At 43.8% G+C, this 16,169-nt stretch overlaps 1 protein-coding gene across 1 annotated transcript in view; it reads right to left on the bottom strand.

The window, feature by feature from the left end:
• Nucleotides 1–1,056: 1,056 nt before the first annotated feature.
• Nucleotides 1,057–16,169, bottom strand: part of LOC146868755 (uncharacterized) — a 32,143-nt gene continuing 17,030 nt past the window's right edge. The window contains exons 4-5 of the mRNA XM_085624158.1: nucleotides 9,501–9,596; nucleotides 1,057–2,072 (exon numbers count right to left, since the gene is read on the bottom strand). Coding sequence (XP_085480284.1) covers nucleotides 9,557–9,596 — 40 coding nt within the window. The 3' untranslated portion in view covers nucleotides 1,057–2,072; nucleotides 9,501–9,556. The remainder of the gene's footprint in view (nucleotides 2,073–9,500; nucleotides 9,597–16,169) is intronic.

The raw sequence follows: 16,169 nt of genomic DNA, 5'->3' as shown, positions 1-16,169 counted from the left end.
CCTCTCTGTTTCAGTGCATCCTACCCAGCATCACTACTCCGTGTTTATAATTGAAGATAAACACGACCGGAGTATCATCTGCACTTAAAATTCTTCTTGCTCATCCAAGCGTGAAGGGAAAGCCATTATTCTTGATTTAAGTGCTTTCCTTCAGCCTGCTCAGTCAACTGTGAAGGGAAATCCATTACACCTTCATTTCATTGTTCCCTTTCAACCATTCAGTTATAAAGGAAAAGTCATTAACTCTTGTAACAGTTGATTGTGCTTATCGTCTACTGCAGCCAAGCATCAAACAGTTTAAAGCTCAGCTGTGTTTAACCCCTTACGTGCGCATGACGGAACCACGCCGTCATGAGCCACGGTCGGTGTGTGCTCATGACAGAGTGGTTCCATCATGCTGCGGCCGCTCCGCCCACGCATTGCTGATTCCCCGCCTGTGCGGGCGAAATGAAGAGTGGGCGGAGTCGTGACGGCACCACGCCGTCATGAGCACAGCTCGCCCATGACGGCGTGGTTCCGTCACGAGCATGGCGGCGCCGCGCTCACCCCGCACCCCCCCAGCGCCGCGGCGGAATTTGCGCCGCGGCGAAGGGGTTAAACGACAATTATTTTTTTTTCTCTTCAACAATCAAGCACTAAGTAAATAAATACAGCTTCTCACTTCGACTATCTTCAAATAAACAACATTTCCATCTGCTTCAACTTTTACTAATCAGAATATCCTACAGTGCCTTTCAGACTGTCATTTTTCTTTTCTTTTGATGTGTTCAGGAAACAAAGTGTATTACATTACCTTGTTTTTTTTACTTCAAGGAGTCCCACTTTTCATCCACTTCATCTAGATTTCTAACATGATTACTACCATAGATATGTTCAACCAGATTAACAAAGGAAGTACTCTTCAACAAGAACTTGTCAACAATTTTTCTTCTTAGTCTTTCTGTCACAGCGCCATCTACTGGATTCACAGCTCATTTTTCATCATCAGCGATTAACACCCTATTTTTTTTGTTGTGGTCTTCTCCATGTGTTAATGCAAAATTAATACATTTTTTTGCTGTTTGGTATTTTAATTACAGCTAACGCATTTTAGATTTAACAACATTTAGTTCCATTCTTGGCACTTAATTATTATTTTCTTTTACAGGAACGACTGCTTTATTTCATTGTTTTCACTGCAAGCACATTCTCTACATTATTTTATTGGTTTACAGGTTACATCATGCAAACTGTTACACCTCCTGCTTTATTTCTACAGGATCCTGGGGAACCACCTCTAAAATGGCGCCTTTGGTTCAGATCTTTTGAAGCCTATATTGGTGCCATTGATGGGTTAAAATTCAAACCAGAAAGAAAACGTAGCCTTATGTATTATTACTTAGGTGTTGAAGAGCAAAATGTTTTTGACCATTTACCTGTATACTTGGGCCAAGATTTAGGTGATCTAGATGAATATCAGCTGGCAGTTAAAAAATTAACTATTTATTATGAGGGAAAAGTCAATTTAGTTGTTCATCGTCACAAATTTTTTACACGCATCCAAGGTCCCAATGAATCTATTGACACTTATATAACAGCTTTAAAAGTTTTGGCCAGTTATTGTGATTTTGATCATTTCACCTCACAATTAATTAGAGACCAATTAGTATCTAGGTGTTATTCAAAGAAAATCCAACAAAGGTTGTTATCTTGTAGAAATCCTTCATTAGATGAAGCTATTGATATAGCGAAGAGTATTGAAACATCTGAATGTGATTAAAACATTTTGCAAACTCAACCTTTGCCCTCAACCACTGGTGCATTATCTACAAAGTCCTCACACACAAATGATACTGTAGCAAACAAATCCAGAGGCGCTTTCTCAAATTTTAGAAGCTTCAGAGGTTCATCTTGTGGTCGTGGCAGAATTGTATGCTTTAGGTGCGGTTCAAATTCCCATGTTTCAAGTTTTAAAAATTGTCCAGCTGCAGCACAAGAGTGCTGGAAATGTAAGAAAATTGGTCACTTTGGTAATGTTTGTAGAGGAGGAAAACGTCATTCCATTAGACTGGTTCAAGACTCCGATGTTGACACTGTTGTTGTAGAAAACAAACTTGAAGAATTAATGTTAGCAGTAGATTGCATTGACATTAATAATGTACATTCTGAGAACACAATTTCAGATCCTTTGGTCCAGATTTTCATTGATAGTATCAACATTCCGCTACTTATAGATTCTGGGGCAAGAATTACTATAATTTCTATTGACAAGTATAAACAAATCTGGTCACACAAAGTGTTATTGCCCCCTAATGTTATCACTACTGCATTTGAAGGCAGCAGGATTGATTTAGCAGGATACTTCTGTGGCAACATCACCTTTGAAACTAAAACTATTCATGGTAAGATTTATGTAGCATACAAAGGTATTAATGTCCTAGGATGGTGGCATCAAGCAGATTTTGGGATGATCATTAAACCTGGTCTTAAACATCCTGTTTCTCTTACCAATTCAGCATCTGACCATTCAACTTGGAAAGAAAAATTTAGAAATGTATTTTCTGACAAAATTGGCTTGATTAAAAATGTTTGCCACACCATCAAGATTAAAGAAGGTGCGCAACCAGTCAAGCATAGACTACGCAATGTCCCTCACAGTGTTAGAAGTGAACTGTCTGCAATTTTAAACAACATGCAGAAGGATGGCATTATAGAGAAAGTAGATGCCCCTCTATGGCTTTCTCCGATCGTTTTGGCCAAAAAGAAAAATGGTGAACTTCGTCTATGCATTGACTTGCGCTCCATCAACAACGCAATTTGGGTAGAAAACTTTCCATTACCCCGCATTGAGGACCTAATCACTGCTGTCGGCCAATCCAAATGGTTTTCCAAACTGGATTTACGAGCTGCGTACCAGCAGGTGGAACTGGATGTGTCTTCTAGGAATTTCACAGCTTTCGTTACACCTGATGGTACCTTCCAATTTCGTAGGATGCCATTTGGCTTGGCGTCAGCTGCTTCTGTGTTTCAGAAAGTCATGAGTAATCTATTTAAAGATATCTCTAATGTAGTTGTGTTTCAAGATGACATTTTGGTGCATACTGTTTCAAAAGAAGAACACAACGTTGTGCTTGAAAAAGTACTCACCGTTTTGCAAAACAATCATGTTACTGTCAGAGAAGATAAATGCATTTTTCTAGTAAATGAGATTGAATACTTAGGACATGTCCTTTCCAAAGATGGTGTTAAACCTAAACCCAGTATTGTGGATGGCATCGTCAATGCACCTCACCCAACTGACAAAGATCAACTTCGATCGTTCATTGGGCTTTGCGAATTTTACTCCAAGTTCATAAAGAACTTTGCAACTCTCACTGAATGTTTCAGAAGTCTTGTAAAGAAAAACTCTGATTTCATATGGACTGCCACTTGTCAAGACCATTTTCAGCGCATAAAAGAGAGCATCCTTTCTGCACCTGCTCTTCAAGTATACGTGGAAGGGCGCGATACATTTGTTACTGTGGATGCCAGTTCTTGTGGCATGGGTGCTGTTTTATTGCAAATGTCTGGCAACAATAAGCTTACAATTGGTTTTGCATCCAGACACATGAAAGATGTTGAACTGAGATATTCAGTTATTGAGAAAGAACTGCTTGCTTGTGTATGGGGAATTGAGAAGTTTAAACCATACTTACGGGGGAGAAAATTTTGTTTGTGAACCGATCACAAACCTTTAGTGGATATCCTTTCTGGCAACAAAATCAAAAAAGCAACCGCTAGGTTAGCCAAGCTTTTAGAATTCAATTTTATTGTACAATACATAGCTGGAGGAAAAAACATTAAGGCTGACTTTTTATCCAGACATCCTGTGCAGGTGGACAGGTCTAATGCTTCAGAAGATGACATTGAAGAATATTTTATTGCTAGCATTGACGACACCGTAATCTGTTCTGACATGGTAGAGTGGCATAAAGCATTAGAAAGTGATTCATTACTTAAACAAGTTATGGAATTTGTAGTGAAAGCTTGGCCTAAGGAAAGATCTGTTGAACCTGAGTTACAACCATTTTGCAAGGTTGCAAATGAGTTATCTCTTGAAGGTAATCTTTTAGTCAGAGAAGGTAAATTGATCCCTCCATCTTGTTTTCGACAAAGAATCCTAGAAACGGCACCTTCAGGTCATTTGGGTATGACTGCTACCAAGCGCAGAGTTTGTAATGATTTTTGGTGGCCGTCTGTTGATCGAGATGTGGAAGCACTTGTTGTTAATTGTACACAGTGTTTATACAGTGACAAACATTTGGTCACAAATTCTCCATCTCCCAAACCTTCAATTTCTCCCAACAGAGTGTGGCAAAAGGTTGCAGTGGACTTTCTTGGACCATTTCATGTAATACCCAATTGTATGAAATATTTCATAGTTTTAATCGATCATTTATCCAGGTGGGTAGAGGTCAGAGGTGTTTCTGAACCAAATACCAAGTCTGTCATTCGATTTCTTCAGGATGTATTCAGCAGAGAGGGCACACCTGAGGAATTACTTACTGATAATGGGGTTCAGTTTACTTCACAACTCATGCAAGATTTTTTGACTAAGATGGGCATCAAGCATTTACGCACTCCTTTATACTTTCCTCAGGCGAATGACAAAGTTGAAAGATTCAATAGGGTTCTAGTTGAATGCATTCAGAGTGCCATCAAAGCTAAAGTAGATTGTGAATCTGCTATTAGAGACGTAGTATGGGCATATAGGACTACTCCTCACTCTGTATCTGGTTGTGTTCCTTTTGAGTTGATGAGAGGGAGGAAAGTGGTATCTACGCTCAATCCATTTTGGAAGCTGAATTGCTTGAATAATAAGTGTGATGTTACAGGAAATTCGCTCATTGCTAAAAATCGTAGTGATGAAGCTAGTGTTAGGAGATGTGATAAACTCTCCGTGCCTGTCTCCATGAAAGAAGTCAATTTTGTGGTTGGTGACCTGGTTCGTGTCAAGGACCCTCTGTTGTTACAAAAAGGTAAATCTAAATTCAGGGATCCTGCACGTATAATCATAATTAAAGGTAACAGTGCAAAATTAGAGAATGGTCAATGGTGGAATTATGGTCGTTTGGCCAGAATAAATCCTGTTTATAATCCAGTGGTAAATTTTGATGAGAGTTCTCCTGAGGTCAGAAGGAGTTCAAGAATTAGGAGGATTCCACGTAGGTATGTCCAATAAGGATTTTTGTTTACAGCTTTGTCATATGTGTAATCTTCCTTTTTAAAAGGAGGGAGATATGTGGTGTCTATGCATCATTTCTCAGTGCACTTATTTTACATATAAATCTTAGAATGTTACATTGTACTTGCCAAAGTATTCTATGTTTTACATGTTTGGAATGTTTGGGTTAGAGGATGGAATTGCTTCTCTAGCAGTTGGGGCAGCCACCTTGAGCCCTCTTCACCTGTATCCTTGCCTATCCTTTTGGCTGCAATACATCTACTGAAAGAGTGAAGACTCCTGCTCTATTTGAATTCCTACACAACTTTATTGAAAAGAACACTTCAAGTCACCTTCGCTAACTGGATGTCTTCCGATACACACAGACACATCATGGGAGTGAAGGGGCAATGAAGACATTAGCCTTGCTGGTAAATATATAAAACGTTTTAATCAAACAATCTCACATTTATAATGGATTACCCGATTTTCCTGGTGGACACCATTACTAGAGTCACTTCAGAGCATGAGCAGCAATAACCCTCCGCATCATGTCATGATTGTTTGCGCCTGTCCTGCAACACATCATACGCTGGTCCAAAACATTTCAGAGGCTGACCGGTGGGGCTTCCGAAACTCCCCCGCAAGACATGTTTACTCAGGCCGCAAGTGCACATTTCAAATATGCACCTAACCTGTTTCAGAACTGAGGTGTACTTCTAGAAAGCTTGCTACCTTTCACACGTCTCCCAGAAGTGCGCGGCGCCCCTGGCAAGTTCTTGTTGCACACCAGGAAGCCACGGCGCACAGTTTGGGAACCGCTGGTATAGGGGGAGCCAGAGTCTGCCATGATTTCAACCACTCTGCCATCAATAGTAATGGTACACATGGGAGGAACATAAGGTTCTGAATCAATATTTTTATCAGCATTAACAGACACTTGACCTAATATATGAGATTGAGATACATCTTCTGTTATACAAATAATGCTGTTTTCAAAAGTTGGTTCATTATTTGTTTCATCAACAATTTCCTCATCAGCAAGACTAGCTACTCTCCTGTTGGCTTGACACCAAGCACCAAAATGACCCAAATTTTTACATTTGTAACATTCTTTACCCTTAGCTGGACAATGCCTAAATTTAAAAGAATGAGATTTAGAACCGCAACGAGTGCATAATAATTTGGTTCTAAAGGTATTAGACTTAACATAAGAGTCTTTTGCACTAATAGCTGCTACACCTGAAGATAAATTATCAACATTGATACTGTTAAATGAATGAATGGAGCATTCCACACTCTTAGCAGTTTCAATAGCCTCTTGTAAGGATGGGTTACGTTGTCTTAAAAGTTGCTCTTGAATTGTTTTATTAGAACAACGTATGATTAATTGATCATGAATGTATTTATCAACTTGAGGACCAAAATCACATTCTGCAGCCAACACTCTTAAATATTCAACATAAGCATCATCTTATTCATTAATCAATTGATGTCACGTATAAAAATTATGCCTCTCCATGACAATGTGCGGTTGTTCAGTAAACCTTTTTTAGGTCTTGCGCCTAGCGTGGCAGTGCACAGACCTGCTCGCGTAGCACGAGACCTCTTGTACGGGGTTTAGAAAGCTACCCACGTGGTCATGCATGTGGTTTTGCTTTCCCCCGCTGGCATTGGCTTGCACATGCTTTTTTTTTTTTATAAATGGCACACGATTGGGCAAAGGCGGGACAATATCACGCCTTTGAAACACCCATTCACGATAGTGGCTAGCACGCTGCCGCGCTCACTCCCCCCGCTCCTCTGTGGTGCGCGCGCACCACTAGTTTATTTAAATATCAACTAAACTAATGCAACTAAACTAAAAGCTGTCCCCGGGAGCAAGAACCAGTCAATTAGGCAGATTATCAATCCGCCGTGCTGCTTGGAGCCAGAGGATGTCTGAGGCCAGTTTAACCACTTCTTCTGTCTCTTGCTCATCGAATGCATCTCGATGTTCGTATCAGTGGCAAGAAAGGAAGTTACCTCGGTCTTGTGGCATCCAATGGCGAGAAACATGCAGCGCATTCAATGACGTTTTCAAATGTTTCTCTTCACCTAAAGTTACGAGTGAGGCGCGCGCGCAGGAGCTTATGAAATGCCCAAACCTCTTCATTTACTTACACAAGAGAAGCACGTTATAACGTGTGTGGGTGTTGTACGGGTGTTGTATGTTTGTATCTTCTGTGTTTGTATGGGGTGTGCAAGTGCACGCAAGCCTGTGTGCTGGTTGTATTTATTACATATTGTAGTTATGGGACAGGGACAGCCATCGTGTCACTGGTTGAACTTTGAGCTGAATAAATGACTAGAATGATTTTGTGTTCGATGTGCACATTAATTGCAGCACTTTGTCAAACTGACACAATGCTTTTATGGATCGTGAATCCGGAGTAATTCGGTGCTCGCGCGTGCTCTTGTATATACTGAAATGTTGCATACTCACTGCGGTGGGTAGGGTATGCCCAGACGTGGGTCCCGTGCTCACTACGCCACTGGAGTCAAGCTATCCTGGCTGAAGAGGGGTGAAAACCCGAAACCGGTCCTAGAATATTTGATTCCGGTCCAGGGACGACATGGCTTGGCAGTTCGGGCTGGACTGTTACCATGAGGCACAGGGTCAAGACTGATTTGCATATGGCCATGTCTGAACTGGGGTGGTGTGGTGAGCAAAATAACGATGGATTAAACCCAGATCTGTGACTGGGGGTGAATGTTTTGCCAATGTGCAACATTCCGTCCATCCGCTTGTGTGTTTTGCTGTTCGCTCTATGTGGGAAGGGTATGCCTAGACGTGGGTCCCATGCTCACTACGCCACTGGAGTCAAGCTATCCTGGCTGAATAGGGGTGAAACCCCGAAACCGGTCCTAAAATGCTTGATTCCGGTCCAGGGAAGACATGGCTTGGCAGTTCGGGCTGGACTGTTCCCATGAGGCACAGGGTCAAGACTGATTTGCATATGGCCATGTCTGAACTGGGGTGGTGTGGTGAGCAAAATAACGATGGATTAAACCCAGATCTGTGACTGGGGGTGAATGTTTTGCCAATGTACAACATTCCGTCCATCATCTTGTGTGTTTTGCTGTTCGCCCTATGTGGGAAGGGTATGCCCAGACGTGGGTCCCGTGCTCACTACGTCACTGGAGTCAAGCTATCCTGGCTAAAGAGGGGTGAAACCCCGAAACCGGTCCTAGGATGCTTGATTCCGGTCCAGGGAAGACATGGCTTGGCAGTTTGGGCTGGACTGCTCCCATGAGGCACAGGGTCAAGACTGATTTGCATATGGCCATGTCTGAACTGGGGTGGTGTGGTGAGCAAAATAACGATGGATTAAACCCAGATCTGTGACTGGGGGTAGATGTTTTGCCAATGTGCAACATTCCGTCCATCATCTTGTGTGTTTTGTTTTCCAATAGGGCACTTTTTTCCATATAAACGGAGACTTGCCTTGTTGAAAAAAGAGAGGAGGATTCTAGCAGAAGGGAAAGGTCCTGGAACGGGCGCATCAGCTTTGTGCAACCTAAGATGCAGACTACAAATGCTGGGTATGGGGTCTGGTTCCAATTCCAGAGATCACTGATATATCCCTGTGCTCATGTAGTGAGGGTAGGCTTAGGCAGATATATCGTTTGTCAAGGTAGGGCTGTTCATTGAATGCAGTTTGCTAGTAATGCTGATTAATTTATTCAGTTGTATATGTTTCCTAATTGAGCACAGTTGCTTCATAATAGAGGACAATAGTTTCAATAAATATTGTAAACTTTCTTTGTATCTTTCTTTTGTTTATTATGGACATGCATGAGTGAGAAGTGAAAGATGATGATCTGTTTCCACTGTTCCATTGGGGACTAGAGTGCTGTGTTCTAGATTGCCAATTCACCTGTTACTCTGGGAAAGTTAGGGGGGCAGGTTTGGCACTATGTGCTAGTCTGATATGGGCACATAGGTACTGATGTGTTATGGTGACTAAGGGCGTTATTATGAGTTTGGCTGTCTGTGGACTGCCGTCCTAATGGTGGCAGTCTGACGGTGGTGAGCCATCCACCGCATTACGAATTGAGAGGGTTGCCTGTGCAGGGGCCGCTGCTGGACCGCCGGCAATCCCAGCACACTGCTGACTGCTGAGGTTGCGGTCAGGGGAAGGCAGCCTCCATTGGGCGGTGCAGAGGTGCAAGACTGCCGTCTGTATTACGAGTTGGCTTTCTCACGAGCCAACCGCAGTGGTCGGACCACTATCTAAAGATTGGCAGAGAAGAACGATTTGGGGTGCATACTCACCCCTTTCCAGTTCTTCCCAGCAGATGTGGAACTGGATCCCTTTCTCCAGGTCCTTCCTACACAGGAGCATCTTCACCCCAAGGAATACGATCCTTTCTGCAACGAAATACAGGTATTATATGGATACAATGGTTCTGTCGGGGATTTACAATTGCTTTGGATTGTTCATAATTTAAATAAGGTATATGTAACACGTATCCATGATTTAGGAAAAAAAGAAAAAATAAATGACAACACCCAAGCAATACTTTTCAATCGATATTTTTTAAGAAAGAGAATAATGAATAAGTTGGGCTACCACAATACAATTGAAAGGAATGTGAAGAAGAAGTGACATGTAAAGGTGAATACAAACGATACACTTAATACAAATAATATAACAAAAACACTTAAGCAGATGTAATTTTTGATGAATGAGTCCATATGTTTGATCACATATGCGTCATGTTCATGTATGAATTGATTTTTGAACTGAGACGTTGTGTAGACTCATAGTATACGTCAAAGTTTCGACCCTATGTTAGGCGCAAAACTTAATAAGCGTCACGGCGGGTCTTCCTCGGGATGAAGGGGTAGATATGTAGCCCTGCGCAAAAGTCAATCACTGCGCGTGAGTTAGGCTTCTAAATACAGCAAAGGTCGGTATGAATTGACCTCCAAAAGGGCACGAGTTGTGAAAGTCTGGGAAAGTTGCCAGGCGATTTAATCCTTTAGTGCCAGTCGGGTACTTTTACATGATCTGGTGAATTAACATCTCTCCAGCTCTCAGTCCGAAGCAATACAGGTAAGCACATTGGTGTTGTATACCTTTTACCGGAGATGGCGACATATGGGTCAGACTCCGGCAATGGTTAGGTGGTATTTTTCATCATATATCATGCATATGCATGCATCCGACACATATGCAGTCGAAATGTACACACAGGCATTGATATATATTGAAATACATTGACCACTGCTGATGACCGCCGCAGCCACACCACCAATCCCTCAACAAACTCTCAATACAGAGGTCGGATGGCCAAAGTCTCAGCGGTTTCCTAGCTGTCGCGCATGCAGTCCTACGACAGTAAAACAGCCAAACTCGTAATAAGGCTCTAGGTCCCTAAATTTTGAGGTCCCTTTTATTCAAATTTCGGACACAGTATTTGTGGTCCTCGGAGCTTAATACGGTTAATGGAGCGAGGGACATGTGCCACCTCCCATCTTTAATTACTCATCCCTGTGGGATGGGTTCCCTTTGCTCTTTTTAGGCTCTGGGAGGGTGGCGGCAAGCCCCCCTTCCACTAATTAAAATGGAGGCCCTGGAGGATGGGATCAAGGACCATGCACCCCTTCCCTTAACCCCTTCCATGCGTTAGACGACCGTGAGCCATCCAACGCAACGGTGTTCGTGTGCATCAGACTGATCCCACGCATCCCCACACATGGCACTGTAAATCCCTCTGGTTCAGGCACCAGAGGGATTTATTTTATTCCAAAACTGCCTCGGTAGCTGGGGAATAGCTTCCCCAACTCCAGAGGCTGTTCTGGGTTGTCAGGGAAATGACGAACTGCATTCACGGTGCACTGACGTCATTTCAGTGAAAACCAAAGTGAAATGAGCCAATCAGCTCATTTCACTTTCACTGCCTATGTGCTTGTGGGGCTATCTCAGCCCCCTGAGCACGTAGGCCGAGGGAAGCAGTATCATAGGAAAGGGGGCAATCTCTCCTTTCTCATGGTACTGCTCTCTAGTGGATCCCTGCTTGAGGATCGCCACAGAAGGGCAATACCCAAGCAGGGATCCATCAACTAGACACCAGGGCGGACGGGAGCAGCCCCTAGGGCAAGGGCTTTTGCACTACCCAAAATTTTTGGATGAAATCAGTCTTTCTGTCCCCCTTGGGGGCAGAAAGCCCACTATGATACCAGGGACTATTTCTTTGTTGTTCAGGGGTGTGGGCTGCCAAGAATGGACATGCCAATGCCCCCACCCCGCAGATGGGGGCAATAGCCTCTGATATATTCCCCGGAGGGCAGAAAGATCACTAGACATCAGGGATGATGTGTTTTTTTTTACACAGGGTGGGGGCTGCCCAAAATGGGCATGCCTGTGCCCCCACTCCCATGAACACAAATTGGACAGATTTTCTGCCCTGACCTTGGGGGCAGATGGGGGCAATAGCCCCCAATCTGCACCCCTGGGGGGCATACAGACCACTAGGAAGACAGGGACTATTTTCTTTGTAGGTCAGGGGTGGGGGCAGCCCAGAATGGCGCATGCCAATGCCCCCACACTCAAGAAATTTACCAGAGTCTTTCTGCCTCCCGGGAGGCAGATTGGGGCAATACCCTCCCACATGCCCCCCTGGGGGGGGCATAAAACCCTTTATGAAGCCAGGGACTATGTTTTTTGTAGGTCAAGGATGGGGACTGCACAGATGCCAATGACCCCACCCCCCAAAACATTTTCCACAGTCTTTCCTCTCCCCCGGTAGGCAGATAGGGGCAATAGCACCTGATATGTCCTCCGCCCCTAGGCACCAGAGATTATGTTTTTTTATACATGGGGTGGGGGCTTCCCAAAATGGACATGCCAGTGACTCACCCCCACAAACACAAATTGGACAGTCTTCCTGCCCCGGGGCAGATGAGGGTTATTACCCCCGATCTGCAGAAAACCCACTAGGTAGCCAGGGATGATTTTTTTGTAGATCTGGGGGGCTACCCAAAAGGGGCTTGCCAATGCTCCCACCCCCCCAAAAAAATCGCCGCAGTCTTTCAGCCCCCCCCCCCCCCGGTGGCAGAGGTGGAGCATAGCCCCAGATCATTTCCCCGTGGTAGAAAGCCCACTAGGCACCAGGTATCATATTTTATTTTATATGTAGGGGTGGGAGCTGCCCAAAATGGGCATAACAGTGACCCCCGACCCCCAAACACAAATTGGACAGTCTTTCTGCCCCCCTTTGAGGGCCAGATGGAGTTTTTTACACCCTATGTAAGGAAAATGTGGGGTTTTCTTTAGCAAAAATTGAGGTTTGCAGGGGATTCTGGGTAGGAAAACATTGGGGAATCCATACAAACCACATATTTCTGGACTCCCCCAGATGTGAAGTTTTCAGAAATGTCTAGATCTGGTAGGTTTCTCTCGATGGCCGCTATGCCTGGGACCAAAAACGCAGATGCCCCCCTTGCAAAACCAAGTCTTTTTTGTGATCGATAATTTAGAAGTTTCCACAGTCCATTTTGGGACTTTTCGTCTCAGGAGCACTAGGGCTACCCATACAAGTGAAGTACCAATTTTATCTGGAGACTTGGGGTAATGCTGGGTGGTGGAAGGTTGTGGCTCCCCACAGATTCCAGAACTTTCCATCACAGGAATGTGAGGAAAATGTGTTTTGTTTTTACAAAGTTTGATTGTAAGGGATTATGGATAACAGAACCTGATGAGAGCCACACAAGTCACCCCACCCTGGATTTCACTGAGAGTCTAGTTTTAAAAAATTTACAGATTTGCTAGGCTTCCCCAACGTGCCGGCTGAGCTAGGGTTCGAAATTCACAGCTAGGCACATTGCACAAAAAACGGTACGTTTTCACGGAAAAATGTTATGTGGCCATGTTGTGTTTTGGGCCGTTTCCTGTGGCAAGCACTCAGCCTACCCACACAAGTGAGTACCACTTTTATTCAAAGACTTGGGTAAATCCTGGGTGGGTGGACGTTTGTGGCTCCCTGTAGATTCCAGAACTTCCCATCACAGAAATGTAAGGAAAATGTGTTCTTTTTTTTACAAAGTTTGAGGTTTGCAAGGGATTCTGGGTAAGAGAACCTAGTGAAAGCCACATATGTCACTCCATCCTGTATTCCACTGGATGTCTAGTGTTAAAAGATTTACTGGTTTGCTAGGTTTCCCTACGTGCTGGCAGAGCTAGGGTCCAAAATCCACAGCTAGGCACATTACGAAAAAGGTTCGTTTTCACTGGAAAAATGTGATGTGTCCATGTTGCGTTTTGGGCCGTTTCCTGTTGTGGTCACTAGTCCTACCCACACAGGTAAGGTACCATTTTTATCGGGAGACTCAAGGGAATGCTGGGTGGTTGGAAGTTTGTGGCTCCTGCAGATTCCACAGCTTTCCATCACAGAAATATGAGGAAAATTTGTTTTTTAATACAAAGTTTGAGGTTTGGAAGGTATTCTGGGTAACAGAACCTGGTGAGAGCCACACAAGTCACCCTATCCTGGATTTCTCTGTTTGTCTAGTTTTAAAACATGTACAGGTTTGGTAGGTTTCTATAGGTGCTGGCAAGGCTAGGTTCCAAAATCCACAGGCTAGCACAGTGCGAAAAAAGGGTCAGCTTTCCCTGGAAACATGTGATGTGTCCACATTGCGTTTTGGGCTGTTTTCTGTCACAGGCCCTTAGCTTACCCACACAAGTGAGGTACCATTTTTATTGGGTGACTTAGGGGAACACAGAATAGCAGAAAAAGTGTTATTACCAATGGACTTTCTATGCATTTCTGACTTCCAAATGCAAGACAATGTGTAAAAAAGAAGTCATTTTGAAAAATGCCATAAAATTCACATGGCAGTATGGGTAGCCACAAATTCGGAGATGTGCAAATAACCACTACTTCCAATATCCATATTTTATTCCCATTTCGTAAATACATAAGTTTCCATGATACCTATTTTTCACTCTTTATATTTTATCAAATGAATTGCTGCACCGGGTACATAATATAAACCATTGCAAGGTTATTGGCTCTGGGTTCCTCGGGTTCTTGGTGAACCTACAAGTACTATATATCCCCTCAAACAGAAGGGTCCAGCAGACGTAACGGTATATTGCTTTGAACAATCTACCATACTTAGATGAAGTTACAGGTGAAAAGGTGGGCACAAATGGCTGATTCTTTTCAATAGTTTTTTATTTCAACTATTAGTTTCTATAGGAAAACCTTGAAGGATCTACACAAACTACCCCTTGCTGAATTAACTATATTGTCTACTTTTCAGAAATGTATAGCTTTCAGAGATCCATTATTGGTTTCACACCCATTTATACCACAATCTGGAAGGAGGTCAAAAGCACAAAAAAAAGGAAAAATAGGCTATGTCCCAGTAAAATGCTAAAATTGTGTAGAAAATTTTGGTTTTCTGACAAATTTCTGCCTGTTCCTGAAAGCTGGGAGGATGGTGATTTTAGAACCACAAACCCTTTGTTGATACCATTGAAGGGGAAAAAAGAGACGCATTCTTCTGCAACATTTATTTCCCATCCACGAATCTTGAGTACTTTTAGAATCCTCAGGCTGTTGGAAGAAAGGGACTCAAATTTGGTGAGAACACCTTATGTGGACACAAAGTTATGGGGGCCTCAGAGCTCCAACTACTCCAAATAGCCCCAAAAAAGGCTTCACCCGGGGGTGGGATGTGTAGCAGCGAACGGGTTAACTGCTATCTGCATTGTGAGTGCTTGCACTGTTTTCTTATTCTGCAGCAAAATTAAAAAAACTTTTGGGCCCTGGTGATGTCCCTCTTATCACCTCACCAACAGGCCTAAGAGTCAGGTTATCGCTACCCTACCCCCATTGTCTTTTCTTGCATTTTTTTAGGGATCAGGACTGAGTTCCTAGTCCTAAAATGGCCAATCATAACTCAGTAGGAGATTTGTCAGATCCGCGTAAGCTCCGCGTCACTAGATATACAAAGGTCCTTTTCGCAATGCTGTACTTGCGGTGGCAGTCCGACCGCCACCACCCTGACAGGTCTCCTGCCATATTATGAGTGTGCCTGTGGGACCACCATGAGACTGCTGTCTCCATCAGGATCAAGGCTCCCGTGGCAGTCTTCAAACTGCCTGAATATGCTGGCAGTGCCAATGCCGGCACCACTTAGCATTACTTCCTGCATATCCACTGCCCTTTTAATGGCGGGGGCACACCATGAAAAGGAAGGCAGACATGCAGGACCCCCAATTTTTCCGGCCCCCACATGACGGATCACCCCAAACCTTTCCATGCATAAACTAGTCAACAAGTAGCACTGGATGAATCTGGTCCTGGGGGTGTACGCGGGGGCACATGTTGTGCCCCCCTGGAATTGCACCCTCGTTACTTCACGGTGTGGCATGCATGACATGGTGCATGCCACACCATGCAGGAATGTGCAGAAGGCACTCTCAAAGCAGCGGTATGCTATTAAGGCTCTTCAATGAGTTTAACACAGCCACTGCCGTGAGACAGCCACAGCACAGCCTGCCCCCCCTGGATTAAACTCATAATCCGGCAGGCAAGCTCACCACAGCCTTGGCAGAATTCCTGGGACCGCCGCAGTGGCAGTCTCATTGGAAGATTGCCAAAGTCGTAATAAGGCCCAAAATGTTTCACCATTAACTGCTCAAAAACTACAGAAACGATTTACAGCATGCTAAAATGGACTTACAGCAAATCACAACAAGCATTGGCATAGCCAATAGGTCTCGCCTTTGGGACCTTCTAAGGGTTTAGCCATGCAATAGTTAGTATTGTTGCACCAAGGATATTGTGCTGCATAACTAAATACTTATAAGGTTCCAAAAGCGAGACCTATTGGCTATGCCATTGCTTGTTTATGTTGGAGGCGGGTTCGAGGGAGACAAAGCGTGTGAGTGAGAGTGGTGAGAGTGGAGGGGCATGGGGGCCCTCG

The sequence above is a fragment of the Triturus cristatus genome, chromosome 1_2, assembly GCF_964204655.1.
Source record: "Triturus cristatus chromosome 1_2, aTriCri1.1, whole genome shotgun sequence".
Lineage (NCBI taxonomy): Eukaryota > Metazoa > Chordata > Amphibia > Caudata > Salamandridae > Triturus > Triturus cristatus.
Note: the sequence above shows the minus strand (reverse complement) of the source record. Positions and strands in the feature narration are given on the sequence as shown.